At 50.3% G+C, this 22,604-nt stretch overlaps 1 protein-coding gene across 2 annotated transcripts in view; it reads right to left on the reverse strand.

Moving 5' to 3' along the window:
* Positions 1 to 263: 263 nt before the first annotated feature.
* Positions 264 to 22,604, reverse strand: part of UTP20 (UTP20 small subunit processome component) — a 1,109,880-nt gene continuing 1,087,539 nt past the window's right edge. For both annotated transcript variants that reach the window (XM_078675325.1, XM_078675316.1), the window contains exon 62: positions 264 to 675. In XM_078675325.1, coding sequence (XP_078531451.1) covers positions 520 to 675 — 156 coding nt within the window. In that variant the 3' untranslated portion in view covers positions 264 to 519. The remainder of the gene's footprint in view (positions 676 to 22,604) is intronic.

The following is a 22,604-nucleotide window of genomic DNA, read 5'->3' on the forward strand; positions in this document are numbered from 1 at the left end:
TAATAAATAAAACAAATGCTTAGGACAGTAACAATCGACATTCTCAACGACCTGTCTTCAAAAAATAGAAACAGTTAAAAGGTGGATATGTAAAGCAAATAAACACAATTGATATATCCACCAATGGACAATATTCTGCTTGCAAATGCCCATCTGAAGTATAATTTCTAAACTGCTGTCCAGGGCTAATAGTAATAACCTGTTTCAGTACAGTATCTTCTACAACTAATTAAAACAAAAGGCAAACAAAAATAACACTGATGGATGTGTAAAGAGGTTCTTTATGCACATTTAAGTTAAAAAATACATATTGTTACTATAAACTGTACAATAATTAATACGTTCAAGCTATTCTTCCGCACAGTACAAAGCAGTGGCCACTTCTCAATTTAATCCAAAGAGGTTTCAGGTCGAAGGCTGAACACAAAGAATCCATATTTCTGAAGTCCAGTATTTACAGAAGCTGGTTGCTTTAGCCATCACAATTAAATTAAACACAGATGTTTCAACTGAAACCTTTCATTCAACCATTGCTAGATCCTTAAGTGTATTACTCCGTGATTTCTTTGCCTTGTAGCCTGGCCGCAAAAACTCAATTTTCCTCTTTTTTGCTTCCAGCTTATTCTTGTGTTTCTTTAACTTCCTCTTGGCAGCAATATCAGGGTTTGCCACAGCCTGTTGGAAGAAAGGAGAAGTTAATTTCAATTGGTAATTTTTTCCCCTCATGGTTAAGTGATTTACTGGCAAATTCCTAATTGTCTTTTTCTCCAGGAAGCACATTGGACCTGAAAAGTTTAAATAGATTTGTGGTGGGTGCCATAGTGATGACACACAGGTGCTGGGTGATGTAGAGCAGCTGATGCCGTGCCATTAAAGTCAGTTCTCCCTAATTTTCCATACCTCAGAGAGGCTAAGACAAAAAAGACAAGAGACAACAACTTGATGAACAGAAGACACACTACAGGAGAATAACACACCTATCAGTGAGAGGAGGCAGAAGGTGAGGACGATTGTGAGGGACAATAGGGCACCTATCATAACAAATGGTTCTGAAGAAAAGTACCTTGCTCTTCTAATGAATACTCCTTCCCACATCAATCTCATCTTGAGAGATTGCCATTGACACAACAATCATAACACGCATTGGCATAGCCAATAGGTCTCACCTTTGGGACCTTATAAGTGTTTAGTTATCCAGCACAATATCCTTGGTGCAACAACATCAAGTGTTGCATGGCTAAACACCTATAAGGTCCCAAAGGCGAGACCTATTGACTATTCCAATGCTTGTTTATCAAAGGGGCACCAGGATGTGTTCACATGTGGTGTGGGAAAACAGAGTACTGGCTGCTATTATTTTGGGGCGTACTTGAAATATATGCGACACTACATTAGCATGCCAGTCACGATTTTTATCATGGTCACATGCTGCATTTGTCTTGTTTTAAGGCACAAAGCCAGACCATGACTCACATGATGTTAAACCGCCAATAGATCCAAGACCCTGGCTCTCAAGAATGACAGTCGGTCTCAGTAGCAATAAAAGGCAAGTCTTCTGTTTCTTTTTGTGACTGTTCCTTTCAAATAAGTCAAGTTAAAGTTCACAAAAGTGAACATTGGCAAGGTAGCATTTTGAGTAATTAAAGAGCTATTCCTTTCTGCAAACAAAACCAAAACAGTTGTTTGTTTAAAATAAATATGTAAATCTTTCAGTGAGCAACCAGTAATTACAACAGTAATCTCAGCCAGTTGGAAGGTGGGCTGATGGACAAGCGTTTGACCCCAAGGTACAAACCGGGGGAGGGAGGGGGAGAGGAGAGAAGGGGGGGGGGGACAAAGGGGTAACCTGCCAGAACCTAAGAAGGGTTAGTGAAGATTAATATCTGGATGTTTAATAACTTGCCAGAAAATGAAGGGCTGGGCCCGATAGAACAGTACTGAAGTGGTGCCCTTCAAGACTTATTTTTTTGAGGGTAGAACGTGCTTCTATGGGAGGGGGAATGGGAAACAACCCACATGGGCTGTGATTACTGGTAAATATCTTAGGCAAAGGAAATGAGATGGCTCAGAAACGGGTATAACCGCAAGCCTGCTCAATGCAGAACATGGGAGTCCGCGTTGAATCTTCCTGAAAAGCAGTTAAAAAATATGCACCTAGCAGGAGAGATTACTGGTGCTGAAGTGCCACGTCTGACCGCCAATATAGGCGGCAAGGCCTAAGAGACCCGGGGCCACGGTGCTGACGTGAAATTGAAAGAAAATGAAGGTGAATAAAAAGACCCAGCCTGAGTGTTGCGTGGGCCAGGGGACCCGGAGCTCGAATGTTGGCGGTCAAAAGGAGTCTTTAGTAAGTGAGATGGAGCAGCTTTGCCTGTTAATGATGGCATGAGGTGGAGGAGAGCCCTGAGCAGGTAGCCGGACCCTGGAAGTCTCAGTAACGTGATACGGACACACTAGGACTGGGGGGTGGCATAAAGCAGAGGAGAGCCCAGAGCTGATAGCCGGAGCGTGGGTACTCACTTGAGTAGGAGACCGTTGTCTCCCGAGGCAGGTGTCCGGACCGGTAGATGCAAAGAAGCTACCGGGTGCCGGTGTTTAAATTGTTTGAATGACCGGAAGGTCGCAGAGGATGCTGGGAGATGTGGTATCATACCAAAGAGTGCTGGGAGAAGTAGTACCAACGCCCACAGCATGAAAAAGAGTCAGGCCGCTGGGAAATGTAGTTAAATCCCAAGGTGTGCGAGGGGAGAAAGTTTCAACAGCCGCAGCATAGAAAAGAAACAAAAGGAGCCGCACGATACCAGCGAGTGGAAAGTGTGGTCTGGTTTAAAGGTGAATGGGACAAGAAGTCCCTTCGCACGTAGTTATGGAAACCGGACATGTGTTAGACCGCCGGCGGCATAAAAGAAAAAAACCAGCTAAAACACAAGCGCTGAAACACAAGTGCTGAAACACAAGCGCGGCCCGAAAGTTAAATGTGCTGAGAAATGCCAGCAGTCTCCATTTCAAAGTAAAAAGTGCTGGTACTAAGTACTGAGAGAGCCTGCACACTTCAAACAGTGAGAGACAGGAGCGAGCATGCTTTTCGCACACTGCAGTGGAGGGAAGAGTGGTGGAGAGCGGGCATGATGACAGATCTCTCCTGGGGGCATGGCTACATGAAGGAACGGGGGCATGGCTACATGAAGGAACGGGGGCATGGCTACGGGAAGGAACCTTGAAGAACAAGCACTGAAACACAAGAGCGGTACTTCAAACAGTGAGAGACAGGAGCGAGCATGCTTTTCGCACACTGCAGTGGAGGGAAGAGTGGTGGATAGCGGGTGTGATGAGAGCTCTCTCCTGGGGGCATGGCTATGGGAAGGAATTGGCCATGGCTACGGTAAGGAACCTTGAAGAACAAGCGCTGAAACACAAGTGCAGCCCTTCAAACAGTGAGAGACAGGAGCAAGCGTGCTTTTTGCACACAGCAGTGGAGGGAAGAGTGGTGGAGAGCGGGCGTGATGAGAGATCTCTCCCGGGGGCATGGCTAAGGGAAGGAACCTTGAAGAACAAGCACTGAAACACAAGCGCGGCCCCGCAGCCGTAAAAGTTAAGCAAGAGCAGTAGGTGAGACCGCAGGTGGTGCACGCGCACTTGGGAGAGAAGTCTGCTCATTTTCAAGCACTGAACTCGTGCTTGTGGCGCGCCCCTGCTTGCTTCCGCAAGGTAGATGCCGCCACAAGCACGAGTGTGTGCTTGAAAATGACCAGAGCGATGGCTAAAGGTTCTCCTATGTAGCGCATGCGCGCTGTGCAGGCGAGACCTAAATACAGGAGGGTCTGAGAAAACCATGTTTGTTCCTTATGTGGACTAAAATAGACAGCAAAATTGCTCTTCTGCACTGAACATAGCTTTGAATCAAGACAACAGTGTTTGCTGAACAGATGTGGTAGACATCCAAGTTTCAGCATGACCAATTTCTGTGCTCTCTCTTATAGAGTGAGACCTAATCTTCTTAAGTCAAGGTTCTGATCAACCTAGAAATTACCCTTGGAAGCATTTGTAGTAGTAAGCATTGAAATACATTTTGGTTTATTTGGCTCTCATTCCAAAGCTTTGACATAAGGACAGCAATTGCTGACTGTAAACTTTCCAAGGCTCCTGTAAATGTGCCAGTCAAAGCTTCATTAAATGGCAAGAAAAGCTTAGAGTTTTGAGTTTTCCAAGAATTTTGGTTTACAAATTGTACATGATCTCTGTAAATGGAAAGGGTGTCTCCAACACCTTTGGTGCTATTCAAACCATAGACCTAGTAGGAATAGTTCATCTTGCTGGCATTCAGCAAATCAAAGTGAAAACCAATTTCAAGGGGACCCTGGTGGCAGAAGATTATCAAATATACTCATCATCCTCACTCTTATCAGATTATGGTCATGAAGAAAGCAAGGCATCAAAGTCTGATTCGAGAAGGACATATCTGTCCAAAGTTTATACACAAGTAACCTTTTCAATTGGCTTATGTTCACTGGAAAGGGACATAAAAAATATCAGCTTCCCTTTAGTAAAATAATGAAATCTGTGCGAGGCGAAGGAGTTATGTCTAATGTGGAATCCAACTTAGAGATACTGTCTGAAAAATGACCAACTCCCTAGTGTACAGCTGACTGGTCTGCACCAGCCTGCCACACACAGACATGTTTCTGACCCCCTGAGGTCTTAGCTCTTGTGCTCTCCTGGGTAAGATACAAAGCCTGCTTGGGGTGGAGGTGCTTCTCACCTATCCCCAAACAGGAACAGCATTCATGGCGGCATACCTTTGTTATGCTAGCCAGGGCCTTTCCAGCCAGTGAAGATGCTCGCCCCCCTGACCAAGCCACAGTTTTGGAGGCAAGGTCAGGAGAGGTGTTTCCTCTCTCAGCCAGGACCACCGCTAAGGTGTCCAGAGATGAAGTGACCCCCTCCTTTGAAAATCCTTTTTGTTGTATGGAAGGATTTTAGCCAATCAGGATAGTGGATGCCACCTCCCCAAATGGAGGGGACATACAAAGGGTTTAGCCACCCTAAAGGAAAGTAGCCCATTGGCTACAACTTGCCAGCACCTGTAATGCCCCTAAATTCAGCATTTAGGGGCACCCCTGAACCTTGGTCTTCAGATCTGCGATGACCAAAGAAGAAAGAAGACATCCCTGTAGCTGACACGGACGATAAGCCTGAAGACAAAAACCACCTTGGCCCCAGCCCTCGTGGCCTGTCTCCAGCTTAGAAGAATCTGCAACAAAACGGCGAGCTGTCTTGCAGAACGCGACCTCGGAAAACCCTGGGTGGACTGCTGTCTCTGAAAAAGAATCCAATGTCCTGTGGACAGTGGACCTGTCCCAAAGAAATAAACTCCAAGGACTCCTGTGCTACCTGGAACCGCAACTCCTGCCCACTCTGCACCCAACGTCCACGGCCCGAGTCTGAGTGGCTCACCAGTCCAGTGAAGTCTCTCCAGCGATCATGACCTCCCCCATGACAGCGCATGCTGTATGAATCTGAAAGGCCTCCCCAACAGTGACCGGCCCGGTGAGAAGAAATCCGACATCTAAAAAGGCCTCTGCACCCGCAGCTCCCGGGCTTTGGGGAGCTTGACCAGCAGTGCCCATGTGACCTCCAACATCCCAATTTGCCTTGCTGCTGGTTTTCTGCCTACACCCTCCGGTTCGATGCCTGCAGCCTCCGCCCATGTGACCTCCAACATCCCAATTTGCCTTGCTGCTGGTTTTCTGCCTGCACCCTCCGGTTCGATGCCTGCAGCCTCTGTCCACAAAGAAGAATCTCCATAGGATTTCATTGGACGCCCAACGCTGTGCTGGCAACATGCACCTGGCCACCCCTGTGCTGCTGTAGCTTTGGTGCTGCCTTGTGCCACCCCCGTGCTTGCCTAAAGCCCTGGGGCCTGTGCCCTGAAACCGCGGGTACTTACCTGAAATCAGTACCTTTTGTGGGTCCACCCAGTCTCCATTGACTAACATTGGGCCCAACGGTCTCTGTGCACACTCTACCTTACTTTGGTATAGTATTTGAGAGCCAGCTAGCTACACCGACCACCAGGGTAGGTCAGTCGCAATGTTACAGAAATTCACAATGGTTTCTGCAAGATCTCCCTCATGTTTTATTGATTCCTGTAAAGGCATCACTCGTGAGCAATTTGTTTTCCACAGGACATTCATGGATGAGTTGCTGGAAGCTAACAGACAGTGGGTGGAGAACCCTCACATATGGAATATGAGATCGCTCATATCTGAAGGCCCAGGATTGCCTGTAGAGAGGCGAAAACTCCAGTATCGTTCTCATCAGTGCCTCTATGGACAGGAGGCGCTGAGAGGGCTCTAGGTATGAGTTGGGTATGCTGATGGATGGAAAAACCCAAATTGAACTGCAGGGTTGCGGTTGCCTGCAAGTGGTGTGACACCCTCTGTGGCAAGCTGGCTTTAAGCAGCCAGTTGTCAAGATGTACGAGGTACTTACCTTGGGTAACGTTGTATCTGGTAGAGACGATTCAAGCCGCAGATTCCTTCACGTAGAATTATCCCCAGGCATGATACTGAATCCGGAAACTTTTTTGCCCAGCATCCTTGCATCATGCAGCTCCGCCGATGGCGTCGCCCGCATCAGCGAGGTCACATAAGTCCCACCCCGGCGCGCCTACATAAGTTTTCTTCGGAGAACTTTTCCGCGCCACAACACGGAGCCATAAGACAAAAACTGTGGGAGTATGGGAAAAGCAGAAAAGAGGAATGGAGACAAACAACACCATAAGGAGCAGTGTCAACACTGCAGTAACCCAAGGGCAGGGAAAGAAGAAAGAGCAGAGCACAGCCCGGAACGGCGACCCTGCCAGCATGTAGACAGGCCCCCCCTCTCCCCCCTGGAACAACCAGAACAGAGGGGCACAGGAATGCCCCCTAGATCCATCCTCCAAGGCTCCAACAGAGGAGGAAGGAACAAGAAACAAGACAAACAGCCTGTCAAAGGAACAAGGAATGCACCCACAGGAAGTATAGCCACCCTCCGGGAGGAGAGTGCAGAAGACCAAGCTAAAGCTCCTCGCAGAACGGGGAGGAAGGGCGGGCCGTGAAGGAATCTTTGGCTAGAATCGTCTCTACCAGATACAACGTTACCGAAGGTAAGTAACTCATACATCTGATAGAGACTACTAGCCGCAGATTCCTTCACGTAGAATAGATACCATAGCTATACCCATGGGGAAGGAGGGACTGCAAAAGGACCCCACCAGCCTGGACATAACAGAGGGCCCCACAGGGGACCAGTCCAACAGACAGGGCTAGTAACCTTTTCCTCCCAGGCAAGGGGAAACCCTACAAGCAGAACACCACTGACCTCAAGAGTGGTGTGGGAAGAAGAAAGCCCATTCACACTCAACATAGGAAACAAGGGCAAGGCAAGGCCGAAGCACCCCACACGGCAACAGAACCTCCATCCAAGGCCAGGGCAAGGAAGAGGAAGATGATCAACCTAGAGGCTCCAAGGAGACGAGGGAAAAAGAGGGCAAGCCCCCCCCCCACCGGGAACACACCCCTAGAAGAGGAAAATGGAGCCCACTACAGCCGGAAGTCAATAGATCAGACAGAATAGTGCTGACAGCGGGAGCAGTCGGAAGTAAAAGAGTAGCCCAAAGCACCCAGGAAGACCAGGCAGGCTGCACCTGAAAGAGGGAGGAACACAAAAACCATCTCAGCCCCCAGGATAGAGAACAGAAGGGCGAAGAAGGGCCCGGACACACCTCAGAGAGGGGCCCGCACACATGGCCGAAAACGAAGCAGAACCAGAGCCACAACGCCAGGCCACAGACCGCATTTCAGACCTGGCGAACAGCGTAGCGGCCCCAGAGAAGGGTACCCCAGAGCGCCACCAAGGCATCCCAATCCAGCAATAAGGGAATTGTACCCGCAACGTACATAAATGCCACGGAGAGCAGAAGCCTGAAGGCAACCACAACTCTCAGCACAGAACAAGCTATATAACAGCTACCCCTACCCACATAGGGTATGTTAAGTCCCAAGACATGGGAACCCTCTTTGGAAGAAACTTCCGCAGCTGAGGAAAAAAACGAAAGAACCACAGGAAAACCCCCCTGCGGAAGGCTTATCAAGCAGCCCAAGAGAAAAACAGAAGGCCTAATCTCAGCCTCTGAGCAAAACTCTAGCAAAAACACACAGTCAACAAAAGGGCCGTCCAGCAGCCAACAACGCCACAGTCCCAGCAAGGAGGACTCAAGTGGCCACAAAACACACCCCACAGCAAGGACAACCGGCCCAGAAGAAGGTCCAGAACCAGATCAACTCAGCAGTCACTGAGGAGGGGAAAGAGGAGGGGAAGGATGAGGGGGAGGATGAGGGGGAGGATGAGGGGGAGGATGAGGGGGAGGATGAGGGGGAGGATGAGGGGGAGGATGAGGGGGAGGATGAGGGGGAGGATGAGGGGGAGGATGAGGGGGAGGAGGAGGAGGCGGAGGACGGAGCCCTGTCAAGAACCTCTGGATGGCGGAGTCTGCCGGGGCATGGAATAACAGGGTGCCATTGAATGGAAGATCGATCAGCCGCTCTCGAACATTTTCAGGGAACACGCCGTCCCGAAGCCAAGCATGGCGGCGGAGGGCGACTGAGGAAGCCATGGCCCAGCCCAGCACCTCCGAGATGTCCAAAGCAGAGATGAGAATAAACGCTGATAGCTCCCGGCCATCCAGCGCATGATGCCGTAAGTCCAACTGAACAGTTTCTTGTGAAGCGATGCATCCCAAGGACTCAGCCGAGTCCCACAAACAAGAAGTGGCCCTAGCCAACACACATAAGCTGTTAAGGGTCCGCAGGGCAGCGCTGGTCGAGGCGAACATGTTGCGCCCCCAAGAGTCCAGATAGCGGGCCTCTCGGGACGGTGGGGACAACATTGGCCCCAGGGAGGGAAAAGCAGCCCGCAAAAGTGGACTGAAGGCAGAAGGGTGGAGGGAAAGACATGCCGATTCACGCGGCGCCGGAAGGTGCCGGTGCAGAAGGTGTTGAGGCACCGGATCCCCTGAGGCGGGAGGGCCTCCAAGTCCCCATCAGGGAAGAAAGGAGCGAGCCCTGAAAAGGAAGCAAGAGCTCCCTCTAACCAGAGCCCTGGTGGAGAACCTCCAAAAGATGGTCCGCCGGGAAATGAACAACCGAGTCACCCATGAGCAGAATACCCACAGGCGTGGGCACTGCGTGAGTGAATGCCACACCCGCCACCCTAGGGCCCCGCGGTGGAGAAAGCAGCTCCTCCGTGGGCGATGGCTGTAAACTAAGGCGGCCATCCCCGAAGCCGAGCGTGGCGGGCAAAGGCCAGACCAGGAAGTTAGAAGGAACTGAAGAGTGGGGGACCTGTTGCTCCTCTGGCGAACACCTTGGCCTCGGGAATGGCGGTGAGCCGCCCTTTGATGACGCCGGTGAACAAGCCAACCTGCGGCGGCCTGTCTCCGGCGAGGATGACACCAGTAGGCACCCAACCTCCGGACAAGAGGGAGCGCCCGAAGACGAATCGCGACTCGTGCCTGTCTGGGGCCGTAGAGTCCGCCGTTCGAGGCAGGACGACATCACCATCCAGCGCTGAAGGAGATGCCGGATAGGGCTCCTCCAAGTCACACCGCGCTGAGGACCAGAGAGGAGCCTGAGTGGCCAAGGGGCGGCGCCAGAACGACGCAGACTCGACCTCCGACGAGGCAGCCGCCTGCGTGGAGGAACGAGAGGGACCAGGGGAGTGACAGGAAGTCCTCCGCCAGCCTCGGCCCTGAATATGACGGAGGTGGCCAGCCGACCCATGGGGCGCCGCCAGGGCCGATTCAACCTCCGACTCGCCCTCCTATGAGGCAGCTGCCTGCGCAGAGGGACGAGAGGGGCCAGGAGGAGGACGAGGGGTTTCCGTCCAGCCTCGACCCAGAGCCGGACGAGGGGGGTCCACCGACCCTTGTGGCGCCGCCCAGTCCAGCATTTCCCGGGGCTGTGGCGGTGTCAGTTTAGCTGTGGACAAGGCCGTCGCCTGTCCAGAGGGCCGAGGGGGGCTCGGGATTGCGACCCGAGTCCCGGCGACCTCCCGTGACACCACAGGGACTCCCGTGGGAGTTTGCGTTGAGGCAGACGCGCCGTGGTCCGAAGGAGGGACCTCCGAAGGGCCGCACCCCAACAGTACCACATCCTCCAAGCTTGGATCCGAGCCAGTCGCCGCCGGAGATGTCGCGGAGTGCCCCGCGCAATGCAAGGGATCCGCTGACACCCCAGGAGGGGAAGGAGGAGGAGGAGACGCCAGCGAGACCTGCAAAGCCGCCGCATTTGTCTCCATCTGGACTCTCGACGCCTATTCACCGGGAAACGGTGGATAGGAGGACGACACGCGGGCCGCATCACCCATGGGGAGCCCACGCCCCCGGCAGGCCCAACACCAGCCACCGGGGACAAGCTGCAATACTTACCCACTGGGGAGCGACGCTCTTGCGACATTGGAGAGGGATGAGGACTCCGGCAACGGCCGCTTCTGAAACCGTCTGCCGAGGCTGATCAAGGGGATAAAGCCGACCTTGAAATACGCGCCGAGAGCAGTTTCATTCGGCGCTCCCGCGGCGACTTCAGCTTCAGCTGTTGGCACGCTTCACAATCACTAGTGCCGTGATCTTCCCCTAAACACCACATGCAAATGAAGTGAGGGTCGTTCACCAACATAAGACGCCCACACGACGTGCAAGTCTTGAAGCCCGAAAGCATTTGCACACTGTTCCACTAAAATATATCACAATGAGGTAGAAAAAGGGGCCCAAACAAAGACCGGATCCGTGTTGCACGCGGAAAAGGTAAAAACTGACATAGGCGCGCAGGGGTGGGACTTATGTGACCTCGCTTACTTCACGTACGGGGGCGACACATGGTCGGAGCAGCGTGATGCCGTCCCCCGGCGCGCAGGGATGCTGGGAAAAAAGTTTCTGGGTCCAGTCTCACGCCTTGGGATAATTCTACGTGAAGGAATCTGCGGCTAGTAGTCTCTATCAGATATGAGGATACTGAAATATTCAACCTCCTGAAATGTGCCACGAAACATAGTAATGAGTGGACCCTACCATGATATGCAGGCACCTACTGAATATCACAGGATTGGAATGCGGAAATACGGATTCTGGAAATTGATGGATACCATCTCGTTTTATGCTTCATGCACCAGAAGAACCAAGGACAGAATTTTTAACTAATCCTTGTGCAGGTAAAGTAGTACAATATAAGGTGGTCCGAGTAGGCAATATTTTAACAACACACACCAACAACACACACCATAAACATACATTAGCAGAATAATGCAAAAGGACCACGTTGAATGAAGGATGGAACAGTGTTATTTAATCACACTGTCACATTATAATATATATTAGTAATACCGTAACATTTGTACGAAAACAAGTGCCCAGAAGAATGGGAAAGAAAGGGGGTTGTATCTCTTTGCAGTGCTCCTAGAAGCTGGGGTTTGGCTCAGATTTTATCAATTGGGTCAGTCTCTTCTATGCAGCACTGTTGGCGAAAGTGGTAGTAAATAACAAACAATCTGACACATTCACTTTGAGCCGGGGCACCCGCCAGGGTTGCCCGCTCTCCCCTCTCTTATTCGCCTTGGCGCTAGAGTCGTTGGCAGCCTGGATCCGACAGGATCTAGTGATCCGTGGATTCTGCTGGTCTGCAGACTGGATATCACTTTACGCGGATGGCATATTACTCTATCTCACCGATCCCCGAAAATCTCCAATTGCCTTACTAGATATCTTGGCAGTGTTTGGGCGATATTCCGGATTCAAAGTACCCTGGGCTAAGTCACATCTGTATCCCCATCATGGGGGCATGCCCACTTTGCCTTCTAACTGCCTGATTCAACTCAGCAAATCAGGGTTCAAATATTTAGGTACATTTGTCTCCCTAGCTCCCACGCGCCGTTACGACAATAACCTCCTCCCCGCTCTCCAACGCCTGCGACGTGACATAGCCAGCTGGAGAACCCCTCTGTTGTCTCTCCTAGGGAGGGCTGCACTTTTTAAAATGATGTCCCTCTCCCGCTTCCTCTATGCCCTGCAAAATTCGCTTGACGCTGTCCCCCTTTCTTACTTCAAAGAAACTGAACAACTCCAGAGGGAACTGCTATGGAACGGACCACCGCGTATAGCCCTCAGCAAACTAACCTTGAAATGGTATGCTGGACATATTGCCCTTCCTGGGGGCTGCCCACCTGGCTGCCATTAATCATGGCACCAACGGGGCCCCTGATGACCCAGGCTATCGGATGGACAGGGGGATTCTCCCGGGTACAATAGAGCACTGTACTCCAAACCAGCAAGACCTCCACTGACGGGCCCCACAGGACACTCGGTGACTGTCTAGCGCGCTGCCCACCGATATCTGGGATGGAAGGGTAAACTGACACTGGCCACCCCCTTGTGGGATTCCGAGAAACTGGGAAACATGTGGCGGACGAAGGGATTTGACAAGTGGGATATGATTGGGATCTCCCGCATTCATGATATGTGGGAAAAGGGGGACATTAAAACGTTCACCTCCCTTCAGGCACAACATGAGCTGGCCGACGCAGAACATTTCCATTACAGACAAATAAGGCATTTCCTACGCTCCGCCATTGCCATGGGCGCGCTCCCCCCAACCTCCCCGGAGTCCTCTCCACTGGAAAGTAGGATACTGGATGGCCACCTCCCAGTGAAGACTATTTCGCTGATATAAAATAAACTAATCTATATTATGGACAACCCCTTCACACAACTTTGACAGAAATGGGTAGCAGACGGTATTGAACTGGATTGCGAAGATTGGCAGGAGGCTGTGTCCTCCCCCAGGGTGGTGGCCATCCCGGCAAGACTGCGACTGTTCCTACTTAAAATCTTGCATAGCATATATATGACGGGCCCAGACTAGTGTTGATGGGGAGGGCATCCACTGAGGACTGTCATAGACTGTGTGGCCAGCTGGGTACGTTCCTACACATCATTTGGGAGTGCTCTTTCATCCGGTCCTACTGGAGGGAAATTCATGGTGTGGTGGGGGAGGTCCTGGAAATCCACATTTCCCCGGCGGCGCATAGGTGTTTGCTTAACATATGGGAGCCAACAAACACAAAACGCACATCAAACGCAGTGGAGTACACTTGGATTCATGGTGGCTAAAAGGAACATTGCCCAGGCTTGCGGGGCAGCCACCTTTCCCACTCTGAACGAATGGAAAACTAGCATGGACTGGTGCATGTTCCGAGAAAAATCGGTCTTATCTGGCTCGTGGCTGCCCTAAGAAATGGTCCCGTATATGGTGGCCATGGAATTCCTATACAGGAAACATTTGTACCCCACCGCATTCGATAGCCCCTGATGACTTGCTTTCTCCTTGATTTGTCCTAAAAGTGTAAAATGAGCATAATGATTGTCATATGAGGACTCTTGATCAGATTGATTGTGTCATGGTAATGCATGCTTACTGTTGATGATTGTTAATAAAAATAAATTTAAAAAAAGAAAGGGGGTTGTAGGAAGAGTTTAGTGATTTGAGTGAGGATGAAGTGGTACGGAAGAGTAAGTTTATTGTGCAAAACACTTATTCATGCTTAACATCAAGAAGTGGCTCGTTATTTCGCCACAAGATTTCGCATAAATTATTATAACCATGCTGACCGAGAAAAACACAGTAGAACAATCTTTGTTGCTTTTCTGCTGGTTCAAAGAGAAGTGTTGACGTTTCGACCCGAACAAATGTAGGTTTATTAACACCATACGTAGGGGTCTTCCTCAGGACTGTGATACGGGGGTGGGCAACTGGGGGGTAAGTGTAGAGATTAACAATATCCATGGGGGAAGGGGGCAATATAAACACAGTAAAGGGGCCATTGGTCCCCAGAATTACCATAAGTAGCCCTACAGTGAGTGCCGATCTTGCGACAGCTTGGACGCGTAGGCTCCAGGTGAACCAGAACGGGATAACTGCACCTGCAATATTAAGGTGTAGTTTAACTAATGCACCCCCAACTCGGGGGCCGGGGGAGAAATATACACTAATCAAGGGACGACAGTGAAAGGTGACACTTAGGCTCATCGGATGATATCCGACATGTCCCATCCACATTAGCAAAGTGGTCCAGCCGTATTAATCGGCTTGGAGCCCACAGTTATAAAATCTGTAAGTAGAAGGGAAAACAAAACCTTAACTATCAAGGACTTCGGAAAAGTATATTATTTTTAAAGTTACCACCACCTATCGCGTGAACTGAAACAAAGTTACCTGCTAATTCCTTCAAATTTCGTTACACCAAAGGGCACAAAATCTAGAGAAAATGGAGGAAGGGATGATTAATTAATGACCCTACAGCGTTATGAGGAGTTCATGGTGAGTAAACCAAAAGGCCCCTGTAGTGTAAAAAACTCACCTCGGTGGTTCAATGTTGCCTCAGAAGGAAAAAGGGTTGACCCAGCGGTGCAGAGTCCAAGGTCAAAAAGAGACAGGTCCATACAATTTAGGTGTCGGAAAAGGAAAAAAGTTTAGGCGCATAGCTCTATGAGTTCCCAGAGGGGTACAGTGAGCTCAGTAGATACAGTCAGTCATAAGCTTTTATTCGATATGCAAGATATCTTATAAGCACATATACAAAACATCAATACAAAATACAAAAAGACATAGCTTTAAGAAGTCAGTATAAGAACCCATTTAAAACGAATAAAAGGACATAAAGCGCCCGATAAATAACTTAGCTAAGAAAAGAATTAAATCGCTACTGACAGTCTCTTACATCGAATAAGCCAAAACTGTTTTAAAAATTTTGCAATTCCGCACACAATGGGGGGGGAAGTGTCAGTAATTAAAATGCGCAAGGCGACTAGGTGGCTACGAGTACCCAAGATTTGGAAGAGGGGTTTCAACCAATACCTCCGGGGCCTGGCATAATCCGGACATTCAAATAGAACATGCACAATAGACTCAACCCTGTTCGGGCAACAAGCACAATACGGGGAGGCACGGGCCACTGATGTCCAGTTTGATACCACAGCTCCTAGCGGGAGGGATCCAACTCTAAATTTAAAATACAGGGCACGGTCAAATGGGAGTGTGATCAGGTCCAAATAGGGTTCAAAGGCCACAATGTCTTTAGTTTGTAAAAATGAGACCGTGGACTTGCAGTGCTTCGAGTTTGTGATTAAGCGCTCCGCCGTCCACTTCCAAAAGAGCGCTTTAACAGCTTCTTTAGGAGGGGCTGTGCGTGAAGTCCAACAATCCCCAAGACCAATCTTCTCCAGGAGCTTCTTGGTTTCGCTCAGCCATCTGATCTTGGCCCAACCCCCCAAACTCATTATTTCCCCCAAACCATCGGCGTAGGATTTTAAGTCCTCACCCCTCCAGATTCGTGTCCACAATAGGAGAGGGCGAAGCTGAGCCTGATCTTGGATGCTCTTACAGCCCGTGTCCAACAGCACTGGTACAGATGGCGTGCTCAGAGGAATGGAAATAATAGATTTTAGGAGTTTGGTCTCCGCTATCGCTAGGGCATCCAATCGGCAGTGGCCCCACAGCTCAGCCCCATACAAGGCTGATGTCACTACTTTAGCCTTGTAGATGTCAATTACTGGGGAAAGCGATCTCCTAGGTGAGGCCAAAAACTCCCTCACAAGTGCTCCTCCTACTCTTCTGTGATTTAGGACCATTTTCTCAATGTGGTTTGCCCAGGACATCCTATCCGTAATCCGAATACCGAGGTAATCGAATTCGGCTACTTTCTCTAAGGCCACTGAGTTGAGTGTAGGTGAACGGCCAAGTTTCCTGGGAGGATTTAGGACTAGGTATTTTGTTTTGGCCACGTTTATAATTAACCCTTTAGCAGCGCAAAACTCCTGGAAACGCGTTAGCAATTTCTGCAGGCCTTGGGGGGTCTTGGAGATCAGAAGCGTGTCGTCCGCAAAAAGCAATGTGGGGATACGGACTCCTCCGAGACAGGGGGCGTCGGCTGGTTCTTTTTGCAGATGTTTTACCACCCCATTCACATAAAGTGAAAATAGGGTGGGCGCCAAGACGCATCCCTGTCTAACACCCCTTGACACTGGGATCCTCTCAGTGAGTTCTCCGTCTTTGCCCCAGCGGACCTGCGCAAAGGTATGGTCATGGAGACTAATGAGAAGGGACAAGATGTAAGGAGGTATTCCCAACTCATTGAGTACCCTCCAGAGCTCTTCCCGGGGGACTAGGTCAAAGGCAGTCTTCAAGTCTATAAAAGCCAAATAAAGACTGCCTTTGCCCAGATCAACAACCTTCCACCCCAGGAGAGCTAACCTAAACACCTGCTCAATGGTCCCCATACCAGCCCGGAAACCTGCCTGGAATTCTGATAGGATTTTGTTTTCCTCCACCCAATGTAAGATCCTTCCAAGGACAGCTTTACCAGCTATCTTTTGGGTGGAGTCTATCAGGCTTATGGGGCGGTAGTTTCCCGGGGTTTCCCTACACCCTTTTTTGTAGATCGGGACTACCACCGCCCCCTTCCAGGATTCAGGCACTGCCCCTCCCATCATGATGTCATTTAGGAGGGCGGCAATGATCCTACCCCATTTTACTGGGTAAGCCTTCATAAGATCCCCAGGGAGACCATCTGGACCCGGTGCTTTGCGCGGGGCCACCCATCCTATGACCCCCTCAATCTCTAAGGGAGTGAAGAAATCGTATGCATGGGGGACAACTGCTAATCTAAATTCCCTCCCAGCATTTAATTCCCCTTCTGGGGGGAGGTAAAGGGACCCGAAGTGGTTTACCCAATGTTGCGGGGGGATATTGCAGGGTCTCACAGATGCATCTGGTTTATTCCGTGTGCCTATGAGATTCCAAAAGGCCCTAGAATCCCTACCCTTACTAGCCTGAAGTAGGTCCTCCCAAAATTTGTCTTCCCACTCCTGCCTAGCAATCTTAAGGGATTTATTATAGGCCTTCCTTGTTTCCTGTATCTCACTACGGGATTTGCGTTTAACTGCCTCAACTAGTTTGGCCTTATAAGAACTACATTTTTTGGTATACCAACCCTCAGCAGGTTTTCTAAATGTTTTTTTTCCCAAGTTGATAGGATGGGATGAAAACACACTAGATAAGGCTTCAACCAGGGAGGGAAAAAGTCCACTCGCTCTACCTGCCCCCTCTAATGGGTTTCTAAGATCTGTTACCACTTGATTTAAGAGGGTTAAGATTTCCCCTACCTTTCCCTCAGAGAGAATCAATTTTGCCCATTTTATTCGTCTGCCACAATGGGAGACTTCGGACAGATCCGGGGGTACGGCGACCGGGTAAATGTTGTCCTTCATTAGGGGGCGCCACCACTGATCCATACTCAGGGAGAGGGAATTGTGATCACTCTCCGTCGTATGTACCACCTGCATGTCTTTTACAAAGGACCATAGACACACATCTATTAGGATATAATCCAACCTAGAGGTGTGTCCAGGCCTATTATACGTGTGTGCACCCCCCCTATCTGAGGTTGTCCTCCCATTGGCTGCCCTTAAATTAAATTCCAGGCTCAGGGAGTATATCTGGAGCGCCACTTCAGTCCACCTTCTGATCGGAGGGATATCCAAAACCGGAATCCCCAACCTAGCATCATCCTCGTCCTGATCGGTGGCGACGTCCGAGCCCAGGGGCTCGAACGTACAGTTCATGTCACCCGCCACCATTGTACGTGTCTTATGAGGGGTGTTTTTTAACAGGGACTCGAGGAGAGATATTACAGAAGACTTCCTCCCACCCTTGGTTCCCCGGGCGTAAATGTTATAGATATTCAAAACAGTTCTTCCCCTTGGATCTATTAGGGTAATGTTCTGAATGTCCGGGCAACCTGTGGGGAACTCCACTACTCTGCAATCTAAAGAGGCTGCAACCCATATGAGTAGGCCGCCCGAAGGTCGCCCTCTCCCTGATACCGAAGCCTGAGCAGGGGAAGAAAAGGAGGAAAAACCCACCCTATGAACCGGGACCAAGCTCCATGTCTCTTGGAAGAGACACAGGGTGTGATCGTCAACACATGTAATGAATTCCGGTATATCCAGTTTTCTTGCAATCCCTGCGACATTCCAACTGCAAACCTTAAAGGCTAGGTCCGTCGCAGCTGGAGCGTCACTGGGTGCAAGAGAGTCCCTAGCGGTGGTCCTACTCATGTGTGACTGAGGTATACCGGGTTCTTGGGGAATTATCAGCGGGTCTACCATCCCCCCTGCGCTGCTTACATGGGTGGGTGACACTCCCGGTAGCTCCACACTACTCTCAGCTTCCAGTCAGTTAGGCTCTAGTCGCCGCAAATGATTCTCCCTTAAGCCTCCTGTGGCCCCAGCCCAATTCTGTACAGAAACAGGGGAAGTTAAGCTTCCTCCAGTTAGGACAATACTTTGACTAGGGTAAAAATAAGAGAGATCCACTACTTTAACCCCTGGAGCTCCCATGCATGTATTAGGGGTACAAATCGAGGGCACTACTCTTGGATCTTGGAAGTTTATAATTATACAATCCCCCTCCTGAGTCTTCTTCCCCTGGCCTACCCACCCCACTCTGCGAACACCTAAAATAATACCATCCACACCTGGCGGAATTGGCCTATTTGCCTTTAGCCAGTGGATACACTTATTCTTAAGTGACTGATGGTTTTCCAACTGGCCCTCTTTTAGAGGGGGCACATTAACCAGGACAACAACAAAAGGTTGACAGTCAGGTGGGAGGTTTACTGGGGGAATCCTCCGTACTAGTTTTCTAGGGACCAGTAACGTAGTGGATGGGGCCATAGATTGAGATGCAGATCTATGGGTTTCCCCTACCAGCGCCCCATTGAGTTTCTTCCGTGTGCCCATTTTTAGGGGACCTTCCATTTGGCCACTACCTGCCTGTGGCTGTTTTAGTGGTGGAGGGATTGGTTTATTTTTAACAGGCTCCTGATGTTTGGGCAAACCCTTGTCTTTTTGTCCCGCTTTGGGACGAGGGGGAGATTTAGGAGGTGGGATTAATGGATTGCTAGAACCAGCTTTAAGTGTACCTAAAGGGGTTATGGGATCTCTCTGGGATGACAACTCATTCCCCTTTATGACCTTGTCCTTGTTTTCACTCATCCTAGCTAGTTGTTTAATTGTAGTTTTGAGTGAATGAAACCCATCAAGGGTTGATTGTTCTAGTTTGTCTATCCGATTCCCTAGCCCCTTAACCTGTGCTACTAAAGGATTCAAGAGGCTATATATCTTCTCAAGGATATGACCGGCTACTACTGGGTCGGTGGGATTAGGAGCTTTAGCCGTACTATCACCAGTATGTAGCCCCTTGGGAGAGGTCATAGGATCCCTTTCTTTGTCAGCTTCAATTTCTACGGTCCCATCCCTTAAGTTTCTCATCCCTGATCCAGCTAACTTTCTTGCTCTTTGATAAAGAGCAGCCTGACTTACTAACCTACCCTTTTTGCGCTTTCGTTGTTTTTTACTTGGGGGCCTGAGTCCCTGACTAATGTCAGGAGATTGGGAGTTGGTGGGTACCCTGTCTGGCTCCCCTACTGGGGTATCTAATAAGGAGGTGAGTGATTTTAATGAGAAAGTATCCTCGGTGGCTTCGTGCGGACAGCTTAGGGGTAGGGGTGAAGGGGAAGGCAGCCTGCTAAGACCGCCGTCTTCCTCGGTAACCATAGGTGTATGTTCAACCAGGAGGTTTTCCAGCCTCTCTATATGTAGTTCTATACCAGCCAGCAAGGGGGGGTCGGTGGAGATGCTAGGCCCACTAGGTGGAGATACAGGTTGTGACCGGGCATTTATCAGTGTAGGCGACTGGGCAGCAACCCCCAAGGATAAACGTCTTGAGGGGAGGTATACCTCTGATAGCCGCCGCTCTGACATAGCAATCTCCTTGTCAATCACCGCCGCCACCCTGGTGATAAAGCGGTCCATAGTTCCTATCACAGGGCTAGCAACTTTTAACCCCCTATCACCTTCACTCCTGATGGGCTTTCCTGAGCGGGTAGGCATACTGCGGGGCACAAGATGTGGGCTCCACTAGGCAGGTGTACTTACAGATAGTGGAGAGTAAGGGACGTGGCCCAGCCCAGCCTCTGTCAGCCCCTGACGGCCACAGACGGCCCGCCCTCTGCCCGGGCTCCGCCCGGCGCTGCCCGCGCGCGTCCCGCGACGCGGAGGGAGAGCCTGGCCTTTGTAGCGCCTCCGGGCGCGAAGACAGCGGGAAACCGGAAGTGCGCGCTAAGCCCACTGGGAGCTGTAGTCTCCAGCCGCGCTGATGGAGTGATGGCGGCGAGACTTACAGCGTTCCCCACCCAGGGACTGGCGCTGTGTGCAGGCGTATGCTGGCGAGCAGGTAAGGGTCTCCTGGCTCCTGGCTTGTCCCCCGCTCCACCGAGGGAGAGCCTGGCCTTTGTAGCGCCTCCGGGCGCGAAGACAGCGGGAAACCGGAGGAGCGCGCTAAGCCCACTGGGAGCTGTAGTCTCCAGCCGCGCTGATGGAGTGATGGCGGCGAGACTTACAGCGTTCCCCACCCAGGGACTGGCGCTGTGTGCAGGCGTATGCTGGCGAGCAGGTAAGGGTCTCCTGGCTCCTGGCTTGTCCCCCGCTCCACCGAGGGAGAGCCTGGCCTTTGTAGCGCCTCCGGGCGCGAAGACAGCGGGAAACCGGAAGAGCGCGCTAAGCCCACTGGGAGCTGTAGTCTCCAGCCGCGCTGATGGAGTGATGGCGGCGAGACTTACAGCGTTCCCCACCCAGGGACTGGCGCTGTGTGCAGGCGTATGCTGGCGAGCAGGTAAGGGTCTCCTGGCTCCTGGCTTGTCCCCCACTCCACCGAGGGAGAGCCTGGCCTTTGTAGCGCCTCCGGGCGCGAAGACAGCGGGAAACCGGAAGTGCGCGCTAAGCCCACTGGGAGCTGTAGTCTCCAGCCGCGCTGATGGAGTGATGGCGGCGAGACTTACAGCGTTCCCCACCCAGGGACTGGCGCTGTGTGCAGGCGTATGCTGGCGAGCAGGTAAGGGTCTCCTGGCTCCTGGCTTGTCCCCCCAGTAGATACAGCTTACCGCTACCCGCCGGGCGATGCTTGAATCAGGATTGAGGGAACCGCGGCAGAATCCCAGCAGTCTTTAAATAGAGACGCTCGTTCTCTAGAGCACGAGCGTGACGTAACGCCCGCAGACGCTGGATTCTAATCATGACGCATCAATGCATTCCATTTACTCCAATGAAAAGGGACAATAGACTCACCAGAGTTCATTGTGCGACGCTACTCGGGACAGTGGTAGAATCGAAATGGCCAATGAATAAGATGTATTACAAAAGTCATCGACGGTTAGTTGAAACGCAACATCAATGAATCTATACACAGTATATTATTACAACACCGAGAGCCACTCGCACAGGAGGGTTACTTGAATGTTTAAGGTGCACAATAAATGGCTGGTTACATCTTACAATATACATAAAAACAAGGGGACAAATTATGATTTAGCGCATGATTACGACTTTCTTAAAAAGGAAGATATCAATAACGGCATTTACTCAGAGAGTAATCATGAGTATATATACATGTATATTTCAGCACTCTGTGTAAACCGTCAAGTCCCCTCATGCAGTATACATAAAGAAAGGAGTCATGTTAGGATACGGCACATTTATTACGACAATCATAGAAAGCTCATTTCAGATAAGGCTGTAAATTGTCCGCAGACATCGCAATTAATCGTGTGTTTTTACATGCATATTTTCACACTCTATATATAGTGTCTGATCTCATCATGCAGTGCCCATTAATAAAGGGGTCTACACAAAAAGGTCATTGCATGTGAGGCATATTGTTGGTCACAGAGATAAAGATAAATCATGTATGTTTTGACATATACATATTCTGGACTCTAGGGATATTAACATCACAATAACTAATGGTGTTATGCCTGAATGTGAGCAGGAGAGAGGCTGATTTACTGATACTAAGAATTAATGGAGGCGGGCCCATAGTTGCAGACCTACCCTCATTCTGATGTGAGACAGGCTAATTGAGCATGACTGGAATCTAATTTGTTTAACCCACTCTGTATAGAATCCACATGTGTCAGGTAAAGTTAAGAGCCTGAGGTCTATGATAAGACAGAGACGGTGGTCCTTCTTGGTTTCCAGGAAATACAGAGAGTTCTACTGCTGCCCAATTTCCTGCTGTGGCACAAACTCCACCACCCCTTTTTGAAGCAGTGCTGCCACTTCCTTTTGCAGTATGCACAGATGTTCCTCTGAATAAAAGGGCTGTTGGGGCATGATGTGAGGAGGAGCTTGCTGGAGAGGTTGGTCATAACCACTTTCTACAATTTGAAGGACCCACTGGTCAGATGTTAAGCCTGTCCAAGCTTACAGATATGAGGAAATCAGTCCTCCAACAGGACGTAGCTCCTTCAGTGACAAGCTAAATAGGCTTTCAAGGTGGTGAGGAAGAGAAGGGGGGTGAGGAAGAGAGTTGTTGAGACTGCTGGCCTCTTCTTTTGCTCCTGCCCCGTCTGACCAAGGGATTCAGTTGTTACTGCTGAAGCACCTGAGCAGTTTC

The sequence above is a fragment of the Lissotriton helveticus genome, chromosome 1_1 (genome assembly GCF_964261635.1).
Source record: "Lissotriton helveticus chromosome 1_1, aLisHel1.1, whole genome shotgun sequence".
NCBI lineage: Eukaryota > Metazoa > Chordata > Amphibia > Caudata > Salamandridae > Lissotriton > Lissotriton helveticus.